Source organism: Hemibagrus wyckioides, linkage group LG23 (genome assembly GCF_019097595.1).
Source record: "Hemibagrus wyckioides isolate EC202008001 linkage group LG23, SWU_Hwy_1.0, whole genome shotgun sequence".
In the NCBI taxonomy this organism is placed as follows: domain Eukaryota; kingdom Metazoa; phylum Chordata; class Actinopteri; order Siluriformes; family Bagridae; genus Hemibagrus; species Hemibagrus wyckioides.
In genome coordinates, this window is record NC_080732.1 from 18323197 (window position 1) to 18345532 (window position 22336).

General features: G+C 38.7%; 4 protein-coding genes across 8 annotated transcripts in view; all 4 read right to left on the reverse strand.

Annotated features, from left to right (window-relative positions):
* Positions 1 to 13818, reverse strand: part of LOC131344614 (protein rapunzel-like) — a 47188-nt gene extending 33370 nt beyond the window's left edge. The window contains exons 1-2 of the mRNA XM_058377045.1: positions 13741 to 13818; positions 10330 to 10453 (exon numbers count right to left, since the gene is read on the reverse strand). The gene's annotated coding sequence lies outside the window, so the exon portion shown is untranslated. The remainder of the gene's footprint in view (positions 1 to 10329; positions 10454 to 13740) is intronic.
* Positions 13819 to 14576: 758 nt separating this feature from the next.
* Positions 14577 to 15797, reverse strand: LOC131344491 (protein rapunzel-like). Its single transcript, XM_058376828.1, has one exon. The coding sequence runs from the start codon at positions 15779 to 15781 to the stop codon at positions 14606 to 14608; it is 1176 nt and encodes a 391-aa protein (XP_058232811.1). The 5' UTR covers positions 15782 to 15797; the 3' UTR covers positions 14577 to 14605.
* Positions 15798 to 17384: 1587 nt separating this feature from the next.
* LOC131343965 (protein rapunzel-like) lies at positions 17385 to 18652 on the reverse strand. The gene is made up of 2 exons (XM_058375855.1): positions 18623 to 18652; positions 17385 to 18397 (listed from the first exon to the last, which is right to left on the reverse strand). Exons 1-2 carry the CDS (start codon positions 18650 to 18652, stop codon positions 17873 to 17875), a joined length of 555 nt encoding a protein of 184 aa, XP_058231838.1. The 3' UTR covers positions 17385 to 17872.
* LOC131344580 (protein rapunzel-like) lies at positions 18641 to 20859 on the reverse strand. Of its 5 annotated transcripts, none has more exons than XM_058376977.1 (2): positions 20792 to 20854; positions 18641 to 19820 (listed from the first exon to the last, which is right to left on the reverse strand). In XM_058376977.1, exon 2 carries the CDS (start codon positions 19796 to 19798, stop codon positions 19115 to 19117), a length of 684 nt encoding a protein of 227 aa, XP_058232960.1. In that variant the 5' UTR covers positions 19799 to 19820; positions 20792 to 20854; the 3' UTR covers positions 18641 to 19114. The 5 variants fall into 5 exon arrangements, with proteins under 5 accessions (XP_058232960.1, XP_058232962.1, XP_058232961.1 ...); XM_058376979.1 differs by having other exon boundaries at positions 18641 to 19801; positions 20792 to 20851; XM_058376978.1 differs by lacking the exon at positions 20792 to 20854 and adding an exon at positions 19911 to 20019 and having other exon boundaries at positions 18641 to 19801.
* Positions 20860 to 22336: the final 1477 nt, after the last annotated feature.

Consider the following 22336-nt stretch of genomic DNA (forward strand, 5'->3'; position numbering starts at 1 on the left):
GATGGTCAATAAGATTTCCTACACTGATAACATACAACATGATGGTTCTTATTTCAAATGAATAGCCAAACAAAAAAGAAACTAGTGTGCCAAGTTTCTGGATGCTTGGAAGAATTTCCTTAGAAAACTGTTCCTGAGAATACAGGTACTTTATCCTGCTGTCATGCAAAGGGTTCTTAAGTTCAGCTTTGTGTACTGCTTCTTATAGTAGAAATCAGGGATTCTTCTGCACCAAAGGCAAGAAATCTGAACAAATTCACTTAAATGCCTGAGGCAACATGGTTGGATTTGGTTCATATAAGAAAAATATGAGATTATAAGAAAGATTCTGAATGCTAACTGTAATCTGGATATTTAGAAGTGTTAATACTTGAGTCTTGCAAATTGTTCCTAATTAACAAATGTAATTTAGATCAAACCAGGTAATGCCATGCCTCAACCTTTACCTGGATTTGATTAACGACTTTAATCTGAAGTTGGCGTTGTTTCTCCTGCCATGTTTTATCTTATTCTACTTAAAAGTGACCGTGCATACACTGGAAAAAAACTTCAGAGGCAGGAACAACAAAGTGTCATAGTGAGTGAATTCCTCTCATTGCTCACAGTTACAACTTGTCTCATTGGCAAAGGAACCGAATTTTAATCCTGCTCTTATGGTTATTATTTTTGTTCCTACCTGCCTACAATCTTTTCTAACGAACTCGTTTGCTTTAACTTCTCAATAAATGAACAACCTGCCTAAAGGACTGAGACATGTTTATATTCATTAAAAATACTTTTTTATTCAAGCCTGTTAGCTAAGCAGTCACTCACATTTTCCCCTCTGTTTCCTCTATCTGTGGATTCCAGTCTTATACAATTCATATCTCTAGTCTCCGTATCTCAACCAGGTATGTGAATATTTATGGCAAACTTTCAAATAAACAAATAGAACACATACCATGTGTATCTGTATTTTTATACTTCTGCAAAACATTTTTTTAAACTGAATGATGTAGGCATATTCATTTTTTTCTTCTTTTAACTTGTACCCAGGATTTTGTTGAGCTAGACCTGCCTGTGGAATACAAATGAAAAGCAAAATGATTACTATTAATTTTCCTCCCTGAATAAGCATGACAGACACCCACACAGTCAGAGCAGTGCACAAACATGCACAACTTCCAAGTAACAACTCCCAGTGTAAGATTTCCTACACTGATAACATACAACATGATGGTTCTTATTTCAAATGAGAAGCCAAAAAAAAAATAAATTAGTGTGCCAAGTTTCTGAATGCTTGGAAGAATTTCATTAGAAAACTGTTCCTGAGAATACAGGTACTTTATCCTGCTGTCAAGCAAAGGGTTTTTAAGTTCATCTTGGTGTACTGCTTCTTATAGTAGACTTTTATGCAGAAAAAATATTCAGACCCTTATTTTAAACTTACAGTCAATCACCGTTTGTATTTGGTGAACGCTTTTTTGGGTACAGACACTACCCAGCCAACATGTATATGTGGGCCCCATATGGGCTGTATCCAGGTGGCATGGGCTCCAAGTGGGCATGGGCTGAAAATGGGCAATTTAAGTGGGTCCCATGTAGGATCTAAGTGGGCAAAATGATTTCACACCTAAAATACCTTTAATCGTTTTGAAATAATGAAATGTGGTTACTAATCACTTTAAAACAACGAATATCACAGATTTTTGGTATAGCTACTTTTTAAATTAAAATGCATTATTTTCCATTGTGTTCCATGGTATATTTCCATTATTTTATTTTATTTTGTTTCTTTGTTTGAATGTTCAGCATTACAGTGTTCACTTGCCTGTGCATTTATCAAAATGTATTTAACTGGGAATGAGGGGAAATCGGAAAGGAAGACATTTAAATGGGTCTCACTGGACCTACCTGTTCAATAAGACCTACTCGCTAACTGACGACACCTTCCGCTTGACAAAGTAGTCCTACTGCTTTGAATGTTTCCTTACGAATTTCTTCTTATAACATTATATCATAATATGATGTATCATGTGATCTTAGTTGAAAATAAGCAGACATTTAAAAATGACAACTGTGAAGATTTTAAATATTCGAAGTAGAGGAAATCCCGCCATGGCGTAAGGATACAGTTTCTTCCAGACCCAGTGACTGACAGGCGGGAGGGAGATCACTTCATCTGTTGAAGGCGGCTGAAGGACGTGGATGTGGAGCGAAATAAGCGGGTAAATGAATATTTTCTAAAGATTTCTTTATTATCTGTGGTCTCAAGCATCGGGAACTTTGTTTTGACAGTTTAAATGATCTTTAAAACTGCTAAACTAATGTTAAAAACTTTTCTGTGGGGGGTTGGGGAGAAGCGTGAAACAGTTATAATCACTTAAGTGTGTGTGAGGATTAAAATATGGTTATATGTGTTGATAGTAATGTGTAGAGGTTTTTGTTTCCAGACTTTGAGCACATTTTTGTTTATTTTATGCTTTCCTTGTGTATTTTGTGGCTGTGTAAGGTTAGCCGCCATTTTTTCACCTGAAGTAAATTTGACTTTACCGTACAGCCAGCTGCTGATGAGGAACGAACGGAGCGCCAATTTATAATAATTAGCACATTTAGCATACTTCTGAATTCTGAGGTATCCGATCAGGCATCTAGAAGCGTAATGTGCTGCTTTCGGAGGCGAGGTCATTTAGGGTGAATTTCAGACAGTTCTGAGACCAGGCCCGGAGTGGTCATCAGGTGAACCGGGGGATTCCCGGTGGTCAGCTCTATCCTGCTTATAACAGGGCAGCGACTCGCCAGATTTTTTCCACATACACAGAAAACTGTATATGTGTTTAAGTTATTGTGTGTGACTGCTAAGTACACTAATTACACTATATTTGGATCTAAATCAGCGCATAATGAGACCGTTTTCTTTCGTCAGAGCGCACGCACATTTTGATTTTGGGGTAAACTGACCTTTTACCCTGTAAGTAGATTTTCATCATTAATATCACTGAGTACTTGAATGTACAATGACACTGGAACAGGGACACAAAAAATAAAGTGTTACCATAATATGCAGCTGGACATTTCAGATGTTAATGTGCATGTTAATGTTCGTTTCGTTCGTTTCGTTTCGTATGTGCTTTTACAGGTGGACTGAAAAAGAGCACAATGGGTGTGTTTTAATGGACACTTGTAATCCGATCGTAACAGGACTAGAAGCACAATCAGATTGAAAAAGTGTCATGTAAACACGTAAATCGGATGGAATTTGCTACATCCGATTAAAAATTCCAATCGGATGGGAAGGGGTGGTTTAAACCATTTTTAGTCTGATCGAGAGGACATATAAACGCTTAATTGGATGGAATATGTTCCTGGAAAGTTCTGCACATGTACAATGACGCAAGATTGACGTATGGCGTACGGATGGACGGCTAGTACATCCATCCTGGAATGGCGGGAATCCTGTTTTCGTGGACTGTGCGCATGTCAAAAGATCTAATCCGATTCTAATCATGTGTCATGTAAACGCGCATAACAATCTGATTACTTTATACCATGTTCATGTAAACGCTGCGATTGGATTCATCAATCTGATTGAATTCAGTCCGATCTGATTAAAAAGTGTCCATGTAAACGCACCTAATGACTGAAGAGGCTGAAAAGGCTCTCCAAATGGTTCACTGGGGCAAGAGACAGGGGTGAAAAGAGGGCCATTAGAGCACAGCAGGGGAGAAGACCATCTCCAGGAGTGTGATGAGTTGTTTGAGTCCAAATGTTTTAATACTTATTCAACAAGTTTATTTATTTTTTTGGTACTTCTGCATTGTTTGTGTAGTTCAATTAAAAGAGCACTGATGTTTCTAAAAAGGGGCAGTTCACCCAAAAATGAACATTCTGTCATCACTGACTCACCCTCATGTCTTTCTAAACCCTTAAGACTTTCGTTCATCTTTGGATCACAAATTAAGTTATTTTTAATGATATCTGCAAGATTTATGTCCCTCTGTTGAAAGTTTATTCCCCCAAAATTCTGATGCTTCAGAATATTTGTAAAGAGATCAAAAATAAATCAAAATGAATCCAGCGGTTTAATCCGAGTCTTCTGAAAAGTCATTATGACTTTATATGATGAACAGATCGAATTTAGGCTTTTATTTACATATAAACATCGATCAGATAACAATGTTTACAGCATTCAGTTTCGGTAAATAGAAGCACAAACATGCTTGATTCTGTTTATATTAGTTGTTTAACATTTATATGTAAATAAAACCTTAATTAATTCTATCAGATAAAGCGATCATGTCTTTTCAGAAGACTGTGATTAAACTTCTTGATGCATATGAATTTATTTTACAATCTTTTTATGAATTTTTTGAAGTGTCCAAGTTTTGGGGAAATAAACTTTCAACAGAAGGACTGAAATCTCAGATTTCATTAAAAATGTCTTCATTTGTGTGCTGAAAAAATTTCTTGTGGGTTTGGAGCGACATGCAGGTGAGATGACAGAATTTTCATTTTTGGGAGAAATATCACTTTAACTTTTGACTGTTTATTTCTTTTTCCCCAAATGTTATGTACCATTGGTTACATAAGACCAGATGCTGGTAGAGTATTATACTTGAGTTTTACTGTTGATGTTCAACATTTTACAAAAGGCTGAAAATTTTGATTGAATGTGTCAGATAATAAAGATGATAATAAAGTATTTGATATACAGAACCTTTACTGCATTTTAATTTCTGATTTTTAAAATTTCACCCTTTTCATGTTTTTTCTTTATAGGCTTTTACATTTAGACATTTACCAAAGTAAAATCCTGATGTTGCTTTTATCACTTAATAAAAGAATATGTTTGGGATAGCACCAGAATGTAAAAATCACAGGTAAATTAAAAATAAGAATTAAGCACAAAACTGTTTGAATATAAATAACTATACTGTCCAGGTAAGATGCCTTAAAACACACACACACACACACCCATGTGGTGCTAGTCCAGTACCCACTGATAAACCTACAATGGGCCCTTATATATAACACATGGGCTTCACAAAGTGGGACCAATATGGGCCTCATGTATGTTGCCCAGTTGGGCCCCACATTTGCCCCAGTCAGAATATACGTGGGATTCATATGGGCTAATTTAGATGGGGCCCACGTGGAACCCGTGGACAAGCCCATATGGGGCCCACATGGGCCCCACCTTGCAATGTTGGCTGAATAGAACCAACACACCTCGAGACAAAAATCAGGAATTCATCTGCACCAAAGGCAAGAAATCTGAACAAATTCATTTAAATGCCTGAGGCACCATGGTTGGATTTCGTTCATACAAGAAAAATATGAGGTTATCTGAATGCTAACTGTAATCTGGATGTTCAGAACTGTTAATACTTTAGATCAAACCAGGTATACAATGCCATGACTCGACCCAGTCAGAGCAGTGCACAAACACAGAGCTACACAAACACACACAACTTCCACAGAGAAGTGTGTGAACATGCCTAAAGTCTAAAAACCTGCTGTTGAGGTAAGTATAGTAAGAAACAAAAGACAAGGTTTTTTTTCTAAGCTTTGTGTAGAGATGGATTTTCTTCATTTAAAGACTCAGAGAAGAGCCTTGATGCTTGTCTTCCTTGTACCCTGAAAGATGGTGGGTTAAACAGTGCTTGAGGCTTGGAGGGAGCTGTGAAGGAGCTTGGAGGGAAGCTTGGGGAGAGCTGAGATGGAGCTTGGGGGAGCTGTGAGGGAGCTTGGGGGAGCTGTGAGTGAGCTGTAAGGGAGTTGAGATGGAGCTTGGGGGAGCTGTGAGGGAGTTGAGATGGAGCTTGGGGGAGCTGTGAGGGAGTTGAGATGGAGCTTGGGGGAGCTGTGAGGGAGTTATGAGAGATCTTGGGGGAGCTGTGAGGGAGCTTGGGGTAGCTGTTAGGGAGCTTACCGAGCAATCACCAATGAGGAAATGAGAGTGATAGAGAACTGAAAAGTAAAGAGAGCAAGAACTCATCTAAAAAGAAACTGTAGGCCAAGCTGCAGCAGAATATGTGAGTGGTGCCAAAACCTGGGAGGAGGTACAATACACAGCTACAGAAACCTTGCTCTGCTTTACCTTCACTAAGAACAAGAGCTGTACTTCAAAGACTTCACTAAGTTGCAGGACAAATGCTTCCAGAAGCAACTACCTAGAACCTATACAACCTAAAGTCGGCCTGCATGTGATGGTCAATCAGATTTCCTAAACTGATAATACAACATACAACATGATAGTTCTTATTTTAAATGAAAAGCAAAACAAAAAAGAAACTAGATTTTTAAAGTTCGTCATGAAAACTTTGATGTTGGCTTGACGAAGCAAGTACACATGATGTGATGTCACCCGGACACATGTCACGCAGTTCCCCTCATTGTGCTGAACGTTTTGATATGTCACGTGTATGTTGGAGTAATTTTGCAATTCCACTTATTTTGGGGGTGTGGCACGCACGTGACATCACATGATGTCACCCAACACATGTCATGAAGTCCCCCTCATTATGCTGAGTGTTTTTATGTGTCACATGTCTATGTTGCAGCAGTTTTGGGATTTTGCCAATTTTGGGGCGGGGCTATACCGGAAAATTGAAATTCTGATCGGATTCAAAATTTAGGGCTTCATCCGGACCAAGATTCTGAAGGAGCTGGCCGAGTTTGGTGTCAATATCTTGAAAGCCCACCGAGTTATAAACCTCCAAAGTTTTGAATGGGATTCTATCTGCAAAAAGGCCAATTTGAGCTTCCATACCGGGAATACCGGAATTCCAATTGCTTAAAAAGTAATAGCAACAAACTTCAGACCAGGCCCAACAAATTTGTCGAGTTTGGTGCATGTAGCTTTAAAGCTCTAGGAGGAGTTACTCTTGATATTTGTCTAAAAAAAAAAATCCTATGAAGAAAAACATGTTGGCTTTTTCAAGTCAACATAATAAGCTTAACTAGAATTTTGCATTTCCAGAAGAAAATGCATGTGAATGCAAAAAGCAAAGCAATATGTTTCTTAAACTATTGCAAAACATTATGAAATAGTATATACAAGCTAAAAAGTCACAGTTCGAAAAGTTTAAGGTAGTATGTGGCTGTAGAGTAAGAATTCAAGCTGTAGGAACAGTTTAAAGACGATGTGTCCTTAAAAAAAAACTCTTCCCTCACTCTAGCTGATGTCACACACACAGTAGCAGTCTGAAATCCATATAAAATAAACTAAAAATACTTATCAGCATGAAAAGTAATAGCACACCTAAGCAGCATTTTAGCATTGGAACCATGTTTCTAGCTATTATCGTATAAGTGATATGTTGCTTAAACTATTGCAAGAAATTCTCAATAATATATAAATACAACTCCGAGTGGGTCTCCAGCATGGGAGGCGGACGCGCTAACAAATAAACTAAACTGCAGCTTATAATACCACCGAGATAAGTGGAGTAATGTTTTACATACATGTTTTACGGCATCTACCGATAATCTCAGTGAAAAACCGAACTAGTGTGTGCGCTCTCCTTAAATGTCCGTACGGAAACCAGGACATCACACAGTTCCCCTCATTGTGCTGCATGTTTTGATACGTCACATGTGTTTGTTAGATTTTGCAATTCCACTTATGTTGGGGGCGTGGCGAGCATGTGACGTCACTTGGACACGTGTCACGAAGTTCCCCTCATTGTGCTGAGTGTTTTGATATGTCACATGAGTATGTTGGAGTAATTTTGCAATTCTGCTTATTTTGGGGGTGTGGCACGCATGTGATGTCATGTGATGTCACGCTGCACACATCACAAAGTTCCGCTCATTGTTCTGAGTGTTTTGATGTGTCACGTGTATGTTGGGGTAGTTTTGGGATATTGCCAATTTTGGGGCGGGGCTATACCGGAAAACCGAAATTCCGATCGGATCCAAATTTTATGGCTTCATCTGACCCAAGATTCTGAAGGAGCTGGCCAAGTTTGGTGTCGATATCTCAAAAGCCCACAGTGTTATAAACCTCCAAATTTTTTCAAGCCAACATACACTATATTGCCAAAAGTATTCGCTCACCTGCCTTGACTCGCATATGAACTTAAGTGACATCCCATTCCTAATCCATAGGGTTCAATATGACGTCGGTCCACCCTTTGCAGCTATAACAGCTTCAACTCTTCTGGGAAGGCTGTCCACAAGGTTTAGGAGTGTGTTTATGGGAATTTTTGACCATTCTTCCAGAAGCGCATTTGTGAGGTCACACACTGATGTTGGACGAGAAGGCCTGGCTCTCAGTCTCCGCTCTAATTCATCCCAAAGGTGTTCTATCGGGTTGAGTTCAGGACTCTGTGCAGGCCAGTCAAGTTCATCCACACCAGACTCTGTCATCCATGTCTTTATGGACCTTGCTTTGGTCACTGGTGCACAGTCATGTTGGAAGAGGAAGGGGCCAGCTCCAAACTGTTCCCACAAAGTTGGGAGCATGGAATTGTCCAAAATGTCTTGGTATGCTGAAGCATTCAGAGTTCCTTTCACTGGAACTAAGGGGCCAAGCCCAGCTCCTGAAAAACAACCCCACACCATAATCCCCCCTCCACCAAACTTTACACTTGGCACAGTGCAGTCAGACAAGTACCGTTCTCCTGGCAACCGCCAAACCCAGACTCGTCCATCAGATTGCCAGATGGAGAAGCGCGATTGGTCACTCCAGAGAACGCGTCTCCACTGCTCTAGAGTCCAGTGGCGGCGTGCTTTACACCACTGCATCCGACGCTTTGCATTGCACTTGGTGATGTATGGCTTGGATGCAGCTGCTCGGCCATGGAAACCCATTCCATGAAGCTCTCTGCACACTGTTCTTGAGCTAATCTGAAGGCCACATGAAGTTTGGAGGTCTGTAGCGATTGACTTTGCAGAAAGTTGGTGACCTCTTCGCACTATGCGCCTCAGCATCCGCTGACCCCGCTCCGTCAGTTTACGTGGCCTACCACTTCGTGGCTGAGTTGCTGTCGTTCCCAAACACTTCCACGTTCTTATAATACAGCTGACAGTTGACTGTGGAATATTTAGGAGCAAGGATATTTCACGACTGGATTTGTTGCACAGGTGGCATCCTATCACAGTTCCACGCTGGAATTCACTGAGCTCCTGAGAGCGACCCATTCTTTCACAAATGTTTGTAAAAACAGTCTGCATGCCTAGGTGCTTGATTTTATACACCTGTGGCCATGGAAGTGATTGGAACACCCGATTCTGATTATTTGGATGGGTGAGCGAATACTTTTGGCAATATAGTGTAACTAGTGTGCCAAGTTTCTGAATGCTTAGAAGAATTTCCTTAGAAAACTGTTCCTGAGAATACAGGTACTTTATCCTGCTGTCATGCAAAGGGTTCTTAAGTTCAGCTTTGTGTACTGCTTCTTATAGTAGAAATCAGGGATTCTTCTGCACCAAAGGCAAGAAATCTGAACAAATTCACTTAAATGCCTGAGGCAACATGGTTGGATTTGGTTCATATAAGAAAAAATATGAGATTATAAGAAAGATTCTGAATATTAACTGTAATCTGGATATTTAGAAGTGTTAATACTTGAGTCTTGCAAATTGTTGCTTATTAACAAATGTAATTTAGATCAAACCAGGTAATGCCATGCCTCTCCCTTTACCTGGATTTGATTAATGACTTTAATCTGAAGTTGGCGTTGTTTCTCCTGCCATGTTTTATCTTATTCTACTTAAAAGTGACCGTGCATACACTGGAAAAAAAACTTCAGAGGCAGGAACAACAAAGTGTCATAGTGAGTGAATTCCTCTTATTGCTCACAGTTACAACTTGTCTCATTGGCGAAGGAACCGAATTTTAATCCTGCTCTTATGGTTATTATTTTTGTTCCTACCTGCCCACAATCTTTTCTAACGAACTCGTTTGCTTTAACTTCTCAATAAATGAACAACCTGCCTAAAGGACTGAGACATGTTTATTTTAATGAATATACTTTTTTATTCAAGCCTGTTAGCTAAGCAGTCACTCACATTTTCCCCTCTGTTTCCTCTATCTGTGGATTCCAGTCTTATACAATTCATATCTCTAGTCTCCGTATCTCAACCAGGTATGTGAATATTTATGGCAAACTTTCAAATAAACAAATAGAACATATACCATGTGTATCTGTATTTTTATACTTCTGCAAAACATTATCTGTTTAAACTGAATGATGTAGGCATATTCATATTCACTGACGTGACAGTGAAAAAATTTAGATTTAGGATTAATTTTAGGATTTAGGATTAATTTAATACTTACGTCAGAAACTCAGTAATGTATTCATTACCATAGACTGACAAATGATAAGATTAGAATCTTACCATTGTTGAGAAGACTCTATTGGAACTCTCACTCATTCTTAAGGTGTTTCAACATTTCCTCTAGGAATTTCATTTCAGGCGTTTTCTTCTTTTAACTTGTACCCAGGATTTTGTTGAGCTGGACCTGCCTGTGGAATACAAATGAAAAGCAAAATGATTATTATTGATTTTCCTCCCTGATTAAACATGACAGAGACACACAGCAGTGCACAAACACAGAGCTACACAAACATGCACAACTTCCAAGAAACAACTCCCAGTGTAAGATTTCCTACACTGATAACATACAACATGATGGTTCTCATTTAAAATGAGAAGCCAAACAAAAAATAAACTAGTGTGCCAAGTTTCTGAGAATAGGTACGTTATCCTGCTGTCACCCAAAGTGTATATTAGGGTGCATCTTACATGGAATTACTTTTGACTTCAACAAAACCTGGATATGTAAGAACAAGAAGTTGAGGGAAAATTAATTGTTGTTTCCAGCCTGATGGACTATTTGTTACAAGGTTTTTGTCTCTCTTTGCTATTGTATGCTGACTAAAATATTGTTTTAGTTTTATTTAACTAAAAACCTAGAAGTATATAGTTTTTGTTATATACACTATATTGCCAAAAGTATTCGCTCACCTGCCTTGACTCGCATATGAACTTAAGTGACATCCCATTCCTAATCCATAGGGTTCAATATGACGTTGGTCCACCCTTTGCAGCTATAACAGCTTCAACTCTTCTGGGAAGGCTGTCCACAAGGTTTAGGAGTGTGTTTATGGGAATTTTTGACCATTCTTCCAGAAGCGCATTTGTGAGGTCACACACTGATGTTGGACGAGAAGGCCTGGCTCTCAGTCTCCGCTCTAATTCATCCCAAAGGTGTTCTATCGGGTTGAGGTCAGGACTCTGTGCAGGCCAGTCAAGTTCATCCACACCAGACTCTGTCATCCATGTCTTTATGAACCTTGCTTTGTGCACTGGTGCACAGTCATGTTGGAAGAGGAAGGGGCCAGCTCCAGACTGTTCCCACAAAGTTGGGAGCATGGAATTGTCCAAAATGTCTTGGTATGCTGAAGCATTCAGAGTTCCTTTCACTGGAACTAAGGGGCCAAGCCCAGCTCCTGAAAAACAACCCCACACCATAATCCCCCCTCCACCAAACTTTACACTTGGCACAATGCAGTCAGACAAGTACCGTTCTCCTGGCAACCGCCAAACCCAGACTCGTCCATCAGATTGCCAGATGGAGAAGCGTGATTCGTCACTCCAGAGAACGCGTCTCTACTGCTCTAGAGTCCAGTGGCGGCGTGCTTTACACCACTGCATCCGACGCTTTGCATTGCACTTGGTGATGTATGGCTTGGATGCAGCTGCTCGGCCATGGAAACCCATTCCATGAAGCTCTCTGCGCACTGTTCTTGAGCTAATCTGAAGGCCACATGAAGTTTGGAGGTCTGTAGCGATTGACTCTGCAGAAAGTTGGCGACCTCTTCGCACTATGCGCCTCAGCATCCGCTGACCCCGCCCCGTCAGTTTACGTGACCTACCACTTCGTGGCCGAGTTGCTGTCGTTCCCAAACACTTCCACATTCTTATCATACAGCTGACAGTTGACTGTGGAATATTTAGGAGCGAGGAAATTTCACAACTGGATTTGTTGCACAGGTGGCATCCTATCACAGTTCCACGCTGGAATTCACTGAGCTCCTCAGAGCGACCCATTCTTTCACAAATGTTTGTAAAAACAGTCTGCATGCCTAGGTGCTTGATTTTATACACCTGTGGCCATGGAAGTGATTGGAACACCTGATTCTGATTATTTGGATGGGTGAGCGAATACTTTTGGCAATATAGTGTAGATTTATAATTATTTCCTGCTACCAGAAAAAAACAGCGACTGCACCTATATGATTACCTGCTTATAGAAACTATGAATGATCAAAACAATGAGTTTTTTTTTTCTTTAAAAATCTATCCTAAAACTTGTATATGGAGCGAATGGGGAATTTTTGTAATTACATCATTAACAATATACTTTAATCTAAACACTAATTATTTTAGTTTTTTCTTTGTGGTATTAAGAGAAAAGTCTTGGACTGTTAATGCGGAAATATACTGGCAATATTCTAGACTTTTATTTTAAATTGCTTTGTGCTTCTACTTTGAACAGGAAAGAAAAAAATTCCTTCTACACTATATGTTTTCTATCCCTGATTTTCCCCCTAGTGTAAAGGCAAGTCATGTTTTAAGGTGGTGGCTGTGACGCTTTTGACAAATCTGGCAACCTTGGAGGTGTGACCTACACACAATTGATCTAAACACCCATAATCTGAACCGAGGGAATATTGACATATGTACCTATGCATATGTAGAATTCAGACACATATTTCACAGTATATTCAAGCAACTTTGGGAATTCACCAACTCTGAATCCAGCTCTACATAGTGAGTAAGGAAAAAAAAATTAACACACCAGCATGCTTTGGCCATTTTTGTGGACTGTATTATTTTCTAATAAGCTAAATAAATATTTAGTGTGATAACCAGCTGCCTTGCTAACTAGCCTAAGGGCCAGGTTAATGATAATAAGTATATTATGTTAATCAGCCTTCATTTTCTGAGTATTTCTCTCTCAAAATGGCTGTGAGATGACTGGAGCTCTCAGAGCGACCTCTGGTGTTGTAGAACTGTAAACACACACACACAGGTCTGGAATGCTTAGGAAAAAAAACATGAAATTTAACAAAGATCTAAATATCTATATTTGACAAAGATTTATATTTTCTCAACGCACTTAGGGTGCAATCCATTATTTTTCAACTTGAAGCAATCTCAAAAGTAACTGCTCAGTCTTCCTGGTCCATAATCCAGGTTATATAGAGTTTTCTGTTATGGTGTAAGTTATAAAAAATAATTTAAGTATATTATAGTATATATAGTAGCTCTAACATCTCTGTAACTCTGCAGCACTTAATGCTGGATTAGTTTCATTAATGCTATGCATTTTTACACTAAAGTCTATTGTGTAACCCTTCTGCTTATATAATTTGCAAATAACTCAGTGTTTTCAGTTGTTTATGAGTAATTTATAATTCATACATATCTATTATATTCTACAAACCAAAACACATTTAATCCTGTTACTGTTACTCAACACTGTTACTCTTAAATGTGTAATAGGGTCAAAATGAGCAAGGTTGAGATCTTAAGCATATAATAAGCAAACACCTGAAAAGGGCTCCATGCTAATGCCATGTGGACATACAGAACATTCTACAGACTCAGACAAATTCTATTTACTTGAAATTAATATTTGAATCTATAATTTAGGTAACACTGTTGAAATGTGAACAGTTTTTCCTCAGTAAGAATCCTAATATAACTAAAAAATATAGAAAAAAATAAGAAAGGGCAAACTTGCCTTTGTCTTCTCATGGCATTCAGTAATTTAAGACGATGTCACTTCCTGTGGAACATGTGATATGTGGAATATTCCACACATTTAACAGGGGTGAATGTATTCTGGGTATGTAACTGGGTTTTTTTTTTATTTAAAATGAATTATTTCTGAACAAATGATGGCTGTGCAAAGTAATAATAATGCTAATGCACCAAAAGAATCCTTTTTGTAGTATTTTAATGTTTATCTTTCGACTGAAGTGCAGTCACAGAGTGAGAAAAGATAACGGTTACAGTATTTCAGAATTTGCAAATCAAAGCAAAATTAAAAAATATATATTTAGGTTTAATTTAGGTTATAATGGAAGGAAAATAGTAATAAAAAATTCCCTTGGACCTCAGACACCTCAACATTTCTCTCACACTTTCACACAAAATCCCATGATGCTTATGTGCATACAAATGACATGCTACTCTAAAAAAAATTTTAAAAAAAATAAAAAGATCCATGTTACTATTTGTAAATGATTTACAAATAATTTTATGTTTATAATTTGCACAAAAGTTTTTGAGACAGTTTAGTTCGAGTAAAAGAGTGTTATGTAGGTAATGCATGACACTGTGATTAAATGATGCAATGATTAACTGAATAAGACAGAGACAGAAATACAGAACAAATCTAAGGCCTTGTTTCCTACCTAAAAGTCTTCTTTAAAACTGTCATTAACAACAACAATAATTATCATACATTTGTAAATAATCAAATTTCAATAAACAGAAAAAATGTAGAACTCATTCATTAATAGAAGCCTGGAGAATCCAGTGTGAGCTCGTATTATAAACTCTGATTGGCAGCAATATATTTTGCCTGATCTACATTCCATTATTCTGAGTGGATACAAATGTGGGCATTTTTGTGAGAAATATAATAAAAGTCATCAGGATTGAAATTATTGGCTTCCTCCACTTTCTTAGAGCGACTGATGGTATGGACAAAGCAGTTGGGAAAACTCTTGCTCAGGGACTCAGCCACAGCCTCCACGCCACCTTTCTCATTCTCTATTTGATCCTTTATCTGGTTCTTGTTGAGTGGTTTAGGGTCTGCAGTGAAAGACACCACAATCCTTATATTATCGTTGCAGAAATATTCAAAATAATTGTCACTTCCACCATTTACATGGTGCTGCTTGCCAAACAGAAACTTCCCAAATTTGGTTTCATCATCTTTAAACACCCGGACTGACCAGGAGACCCAGTAATACTTCTCCACAAGAGCATCCAGTATGAATTGAGGGTCAGGGTCGTCACTGCTCTGCTTCTCCTTGACTTTCTCATCTATATCAATCTTGGCTTGCTCAGAGAAGTTGTTCACACATTCACCCACTGCTGCCTTCATGCGCGTCTCCACCTCCTCCATGCGTGCGAGCCATTTCTTCGCCAATTCCTCTTCCACGGTGCCTTCCTTTAGTGCAGCGTAGCCCATCAGTGAAATGATCCCAACCACAAGCACCTTCTTCAGGCTAGCACAGAATTCCTCCACTGCCCTCCTGCTCCGCTCCTCAGTGGCCACTATAGTGTCCAGCATTGTCTGTCCAGATTCCAGATTCTCTTTCACGATAGCATCATACAAGCAATCAAGGTTCTTGTCTCTCTCATACTGCTCAAAGTGGATGAGAAACTCTTCTTTCTTCAACTTCTTAAACTCAGGTTTAGCTGTGAAAATATATTTAAACTTTTCATACTGGCAGATAATGTTTGCATTAAACTTGAAGTTCTGGATGTTCAACAATGATCGCTGCATCGCCAGCTCTGTTTTCTTGATCTCACTCTGGACATTTTCCAAATTCTGATTGACCTTGTCAAACTGCTTAGCAAGATACTTAGCCTCTTTGCCCTCTGGGTTGCTTAGGAGCTCAGCCGAGACATTAAATACTGCCTCCAGGATGGGATTGAACTGGCCTACAGTGGCTGCCAGGATCTTACAGCCTTGGCCTAGGATCTCCACTCCATTTTCTATCTTCTCCCTGTTCTCCATAAGCCATTCTGCCACATCAGTCATATTTGATGTCAGGTGATGAAAAAGGTTCTTAATCTGTTAGCGGAGACAGACGTTCTTTCTGTAACACAGATGCAAGTGATATCAAAATCATCTCCAGAATCAATGTAGCCTCATGTAAAGTCACATTTATTAAAACACAGATTTCTCTGATGTAAACTGTCCTAGCCATACATTTCATAACCAACCTTCCCCCATCACTTAGCCAAACTGTTATTATGGTGAACATGGACAGTTTTCCAGGTACCTACACACAGTTCCTTTACACATATCTGCCTTTAAAATCAAGTGTTTCTTTACTTTCTGCATCCTGGAAAACCAGGTCACGTCTCCATTATGGAGGAGTTTCATGGAGAAATTGTGCATCTTTGTAAGGTCTCAAAAACCTGCTATATTGACATTGCAGACAGAATCTCCGGTCAGTATTTACTTAAGCACAAGTTCCGCAAGCACAAGACCTTTCTTTCTTGTATCTATTATAACCCAGAATTTACCAAACACATCCACATTTTGACAGGTACAAATATCTCTTTTGTATGCCACTCTTTGTTGAACCTCCTTTTTGAAAGTTTAAAATAAATAGGAAAAGTAGCAAAAGGACAGAAATCAACCAAAGCTGAGAGGATGAAAAAGGCTTACTGTACAGTTATGTGCAGAGGTGCCCTGTGTGGTCCAGTGAAGAGCTGCAGCCTTCGTGGCTCAATGCACATTTATATCCTGAATCTTGGCAGCACTCCCACTTTGGATGGAGGGGAAGGAATGGGAAACGACCTGTCAATTTTTTTTTACTGTTTATTTGTTCAATTTTTGACTTCTGCTATGCTTTGTGAAATGCTTTGGGATGACAGCCACTGTCCTGATAAACAGAGAGTTTTTGCTTTTCCCCAAGAATTAAAAAAAAATCTATGTAATAACAGTAATAATCATTTTTTAATTAAAAACAAAAACAGTTATAAACAAGAAAGAAAAATTAAAATTCAGCCGGTCTTGCTTTGGAGAAGGTTTTATAGATCAGCTCTGGTATTTATCTATCATAAACACTGTCAACCTTATGTAGACGACAACAACCTCCTTTTTAATTTACACATGCTGTATCACACAATTGACTATACATAAATGCACAATATAATCACACTCTCTGTGGTTTCTTCCTCATACCATCTAAGGGAGTTTTTTCTTACCACAGTTGCCTCAGTCACCTCAGGCTTGCTCACTTGGGATAACATCTAGGACTGTTTGTCTGTTATATGTTTGTTGTTTTGTTATGTTGTTTCTTATGTAAAGCTGATTTGAGACAATGTTCTTTATTAAAAGTGCTATACAAATAAAATTGAATTGAATTGAATTGAATAAATGTAATAAAATAATGCAAGCTAATCGTCAATAAAATGTAGTTTGCTGCAGTGGTTTACTTGTTTTCACCAAAAATTGATAAAATATAGACTTTGGTTGCCATGCACAAACTTTTAAAAACAAAAGCAAAAATGAAAGCAATTTCCTAGAAATGTATCAGTCAGGATTTCCAAATAATATCTCAAACTTTAAACATGCCACAAGTCTTCCAGAGAATAAGGATATGTCTTTATTGTGGGTACATCTTTATTGTGCAGTAAAGTTTTATACTGCTGTGCTAAATGAAAGTTTGGATGAACCACATGCCATTTAGATAAGCGGTACAATCATTTTCTTGCCATATAATCACTCCTGTGTTTATTGCATCCTGAGAGATCCAAAAATATCCCAAGAATATCCACAAAAAAGACTTTTACAGTGATGAGATTAATTATAGGATTTAATCTAAAGTTCTGTGATTTTAAATATATGCTAAAGATAAAATGATGCAAGCTAATTGTCAATAAATTTTTTTTTGTTGGAAAAGACAATTTTTTTTATTTTAAATCAAATCAATAACTCTGATCATAATACACAAATATGTCTTCAGCTTTACTATATATATTCATCAACATGTATGATTTATACAGTCATAAAAATGTTGTGTAATCTGCTTAAAGTGAATTAATAGTGTAGTTTTAGGTGCTGATCAAATAACAAGGCATAGAAACAATACAGAATGAGAATTTGGCATCACTTCTTCTAATTACACTCAGCCAGGACTTCTTGCATCTTGGTCTGAATTTCCAAGACCTTTTGGCCCCATTCTTTCTTGAACTCCTCCTCATCATCCCCAGTGACTACATAGTAGGCCATCAGAGCTATGAGGCCGATGTAGAAGAGGTTGGTCAGATGAGCGCATTTTGCCTCCATAAACTTCTTGTTCCTCTCGGACTGCTCTAGATAATATTTCAGTAGTGGCCTCTCAAATGGACCCTGCTTTTCCATGACGGAGTTATAGTACATTAGCAAAATCTGAAAGCTGCCTTGCTTTCTATAGATATCCTTGAAATCCTCTTTGTAAACCATCTCATTGTCGGGGTTCTTCCTGATCCTGTCTACCATGTTCTTGAAGGCTTTGTACTGGGTCTCGATGTTCTGTTCCAGCTGACCATAGTTTGTGTTGATCTCTTGAATGAGGATCTGGTCCAGCAGCTGCTTGTTCTGTACAGAGATGCTCTCCAACTTGTCATCAATCTGCTGGAATTCCTTCTCCAGCTTGTTGAACTTCTCACAACATGGTTTATGGTATAAATGATCCTGTTGGGCCAAATGTTTATTTCAGACTTGTTAAATAATGACTTTTCAAAGTAATTGGCAAAAAATTAAAATTGCTTTTTGAAGTCATTTATTCCCCATACCATGTTGAAGATAATTCAGTAATAATAATTCTAATAGTTAGGCTACAATGACAGAAATGCAGCAGGTTTCTCAGCAGGTTTATTGACCAACCAAAGCATGAAGGTAGCAAGAACATGACATTTTCCCTTAAATGTTAAAACATGGCTGATTAAAAGTCACTGTTTCATGTGCAAGTAAATGTTTCATTACATACAAAACAAAACAAACTGCAAATCATTACAAAAATATGTTTTTTTTAACCAAATATATTCATACAGTGTATGCACAATACCTTGCATAAGCATCCAACAATATTTATATATACCCTGTAAAATAATTTACAAACATAAAAGTTTTAAAAACACACCTAACACCCCGTTACTGTGAGTCACCTAAAAGAGCTCTTTTTGAAAGAGATGTGGTTTTGACCCCGATCAATAAAGTTGATTGGTCTACTTAGCCCTCTTGTGGAACAACAGAGCATAACCTTTTGTCACATTTGTCTTTACATTTTGAGTTGTTTTGTGTACCAATTTTAAAATCTGTGTAGCAAAATATAATTTTGTCCCTTTTATTAAACTTGTGTGAATCAGGGGAACGGAATCACTTGCACCTGCTGAGCACCTCCTGCATCTTCTCTTGCACTTCCTCCATCTTCATAGCCCACTCCTCTCTCAGGCCCTCTTCGTCATCCCCAATGATGGCGGCGTAACCCATCAGAGCGATGAGGCCGACGCAGAAGAGGTAGGTGATGTGTGTGCACAGGCGCTCCATCACGCTCCGCTCTCCTTTAGAGTAAGTCATGTAGACGTCGAGGATGGGCTGGCTGAAGAGCTTGGGCTTGCCCATTACACCATCGTAGAGTGTGTGCAGGTTCTGGTCACCCAAGTCGTTAGCATAGCTTTCCTCAAAATCATCACGCTTTCTCTCCACGTGCTCGGGTCGTGCCTTCACCACCTCCATGAACTTACGGAACTGGTTGCGTAGGTTGTTCTCTACCTGGCTGTATTGCCCGTCCAGCGTCTCCTTCTTGATCTGGAGCAACGTGCTCTGGTTCTGCCTCGAAATCTCATCCAGGGCTCGGTTCACGCTGACAAACTCACCTCGGAGTTTCTGAATCTCTTCGTCGTCCACATGGTGAATGATGATGCGGATCAGCGAGCCCGCCACACCGAAGATGGGGTTCACCACAGCGGCTGCGGACGAGATGGTGGCTACACACTGCAGCGCCTTCACCAGGCCACGCTTCAGCTTGTCTCGGTCCTCCGAGATCTCGATGTCATCCATGGCCTAAAACAGAAAAGTTGGTCTGATGGGCAGAAGAATAAAGTCAACTAACCTTCATTCAGAGCACTTTGTTTCTAGTTAAAGGATTAGACTCTTATAGAGATTGACCTACATGAGTGTTATTTACAAAGATGAAATTAAATAAATTGTAGTTGTTTGTTAATCTCTTTTTTCAGACACTAACTGGAGGAATTCAGCAGAAAGAAAACAGCTGAAGTGTGAGAACTGATGGAGAAGAACGTTTTTTCAACGGCTGAATTGAAAAAATAGTGTCAATGCAGCTTTGGAGGAAGTAAAACCACAAAGAGCTTTCAAGCAGCAGAGTGAAAAGTTAACTTCCTGTGTCTTGATGACTGACATTTCACACTAGAGCAGACAGAGCTAACGTAGAGCAAAGGTGTATGAATTTACAAATAAAATTAACACAGGTAGCTGCTTTAGGCTTAAAGGTCAAGTTTTAACTTTGGCAATTGTAATTTTGGTACGCTTTTGGACGTAATATTGAATTTATTTGGAGTATTCTTAGGTTATCCTTCGGTTTATTTTTGATTGCCTCTTACAATTCTTATTCTATTACAATCTGGATTACTTTTTGGATTAAATCATTAAATTTACATTTTTATCTCAACCTTCTTGACTGGTCCTCTTTGATCCTCTTTCCCTGGTAAGGTTATTTTATTTTTGACTCCTCAGACGTGTTTAAGACGTGATAAAGCATTAAACAATGCTTTATCATGAGCCAGACTTTCAGAAAAAAAGATTTGATTTACACATAAATTTATGCAGCTGCCTAATATAAAGACTGCGTCAAGCAATGAAACACCGCCTGCTATCAGGATCGACTCATCAGGTTAAAAAAACAGAACAAACAAATGGCGACTCAACCCTATCCAACACCATGATCAAAATATAGAGACTTTACACGAGGTATAATGACTACCAGAGGAAACAGAAAAAAGAAAGAGGGTCCGAGGGCATGAGGATCTTACCTACGTTAATGTCTGTCGGGTTCCTCGTCCTGTGGACAGTGTGAGGGTGGGACTCTTATCAGAGTCATGCTCGCTGGGTTGAACAGGAGGACGAGGGGAAAAAATGTATTGCTATAAAAACCGCTACTGGAAATTTTCCACTATGAAAATGTCATTTTTGACGAAATATGGTTTATATTTTCCAGAAAAAAAAAACAAAAGGTGCAACCTGGCAACAGAAATCATGTAAAAGGTCATGCTTTTGTTTTTGAATAAGAATAAGAAGATTTATTAAATAGCCCTTTTTTAAATTTAATCTGAGGTCATTTCTGCCTTTATTTTTGTCTGAAATATTGAAAGAGTGAAGTTTGTGATTAGTTTGTGTGTTTCGGATGCAGGCCTTCATCTTCATGCAGTTTCTCTGTGGTATTAATGATGTGACAGATAAGAGTCATCAGCCTCGTTTCCAAAGAAACAGGAAAGAAACTGAAACATTTCTATATTTATACTGTGTAGATTTGGGTGTAATTAAAGCCTGTCGCCTCTGTTTACCCAAAACTGACTGCACTTTCTAATCTAGTTCTGAGCATGAATCATGTGGAAGACACAGTTAAAGGCTGTAATGTTAAAATGATTGATACAGTTCAATAAAAAATGGCTCAATTAAGGCTTTCATTTAAGAAAATTACAGCGCCCTCCACCATTATTGGCACCCCTGGTTAAGATGTGTTCTTATGCTTCAAATATATTCATTTTTTTAAACAATATAGAACCACAATGCAAAAAAAGAGAGAAAAATTCATCCTTTAATTGAAGTACAATTATTCAGTGGAAAAAAATATCCCACATTAAGGATTTTTTTTTTTTTAATGAAATCATGTGTGCCACAATTGGCTTTTTATTGGCACCCCTGATGTTAATACTTCGTACAACCCCCTTTTGCCAACAAGACAGCACTTGATCTCCTCCCATAACATTTCACAAGACTGGAGAATACACAGAGAGGGATTGACCATTCATCTTTGCCCAATCTTTCTAGATCATCCAGAGTCCTGGGTCCTCTCTTTTGCATTCTCCTCTTCAGCTCACCCCACAGGTTTTCAATTGGGTTGAGGTCTGGGGACTGAGATGGTCATGATCATGGTCATTGTGTCTGCTGAACCATTTTTGTGTAGATTTCGCCACGTTTTGGGTCATTATCCTGCTGAAAGACCCAATGACGACCCATCTTCATTTTTCTGACAGAGGCTTTTGATTTATAATGTCCTGGTATTTCAAAGCGTTCATGATGCCATGCACTCATGCCAGGTTCCCAGGGCCTTTGGAAGAGAAAGAGGCCCACAGCATCACAGACCCTCCACCACACTTCACAGTGGGCATGAGGTGCTTTTCCGCATACTCATCTTTTGTTTTACGCCAGACCCACTTAGGGTGTTTGTTGGCAAAAAGCTCTATCTTAGTCTCATCTGACCAAAGCACACGGTCCCAGTTGAAGTCCCAGTACCGCTTAGCAAACTCCAGACGTTTATGTTTGTGATTGTAGATGAGAAAAGGCTTTTCCCTTGCATGC

Coding starts and splice junctions, on each gene's coding strand:
- LOC131343965 (XM_058375855.1), bottom strand. CDS start 18,652: ATGTCATGTTCTTGCTACCTTCATGCTTTG. Junction 18,398..18,622: donor CTTGCTACCTTCATGCTTTG/GTTGGTCAATAA, acceptor TGTTGTGAGAAG/TTCAACAAGCTGGAGAAGGA.
- LOC131344491 (XM_058376828.1), bottom strand. CDS start 15,781: ATGACTGATGTGGCAGAATGGCTTATGGAGAACAGGGAGAAGATAGAA.
- LOC131344580 (XM_058376977.1), bottom strand. CDS start 19,798: ATGGATGACATCGAGATCTCGGAGGACCGAGACAAGCTGAAGCGTGGC.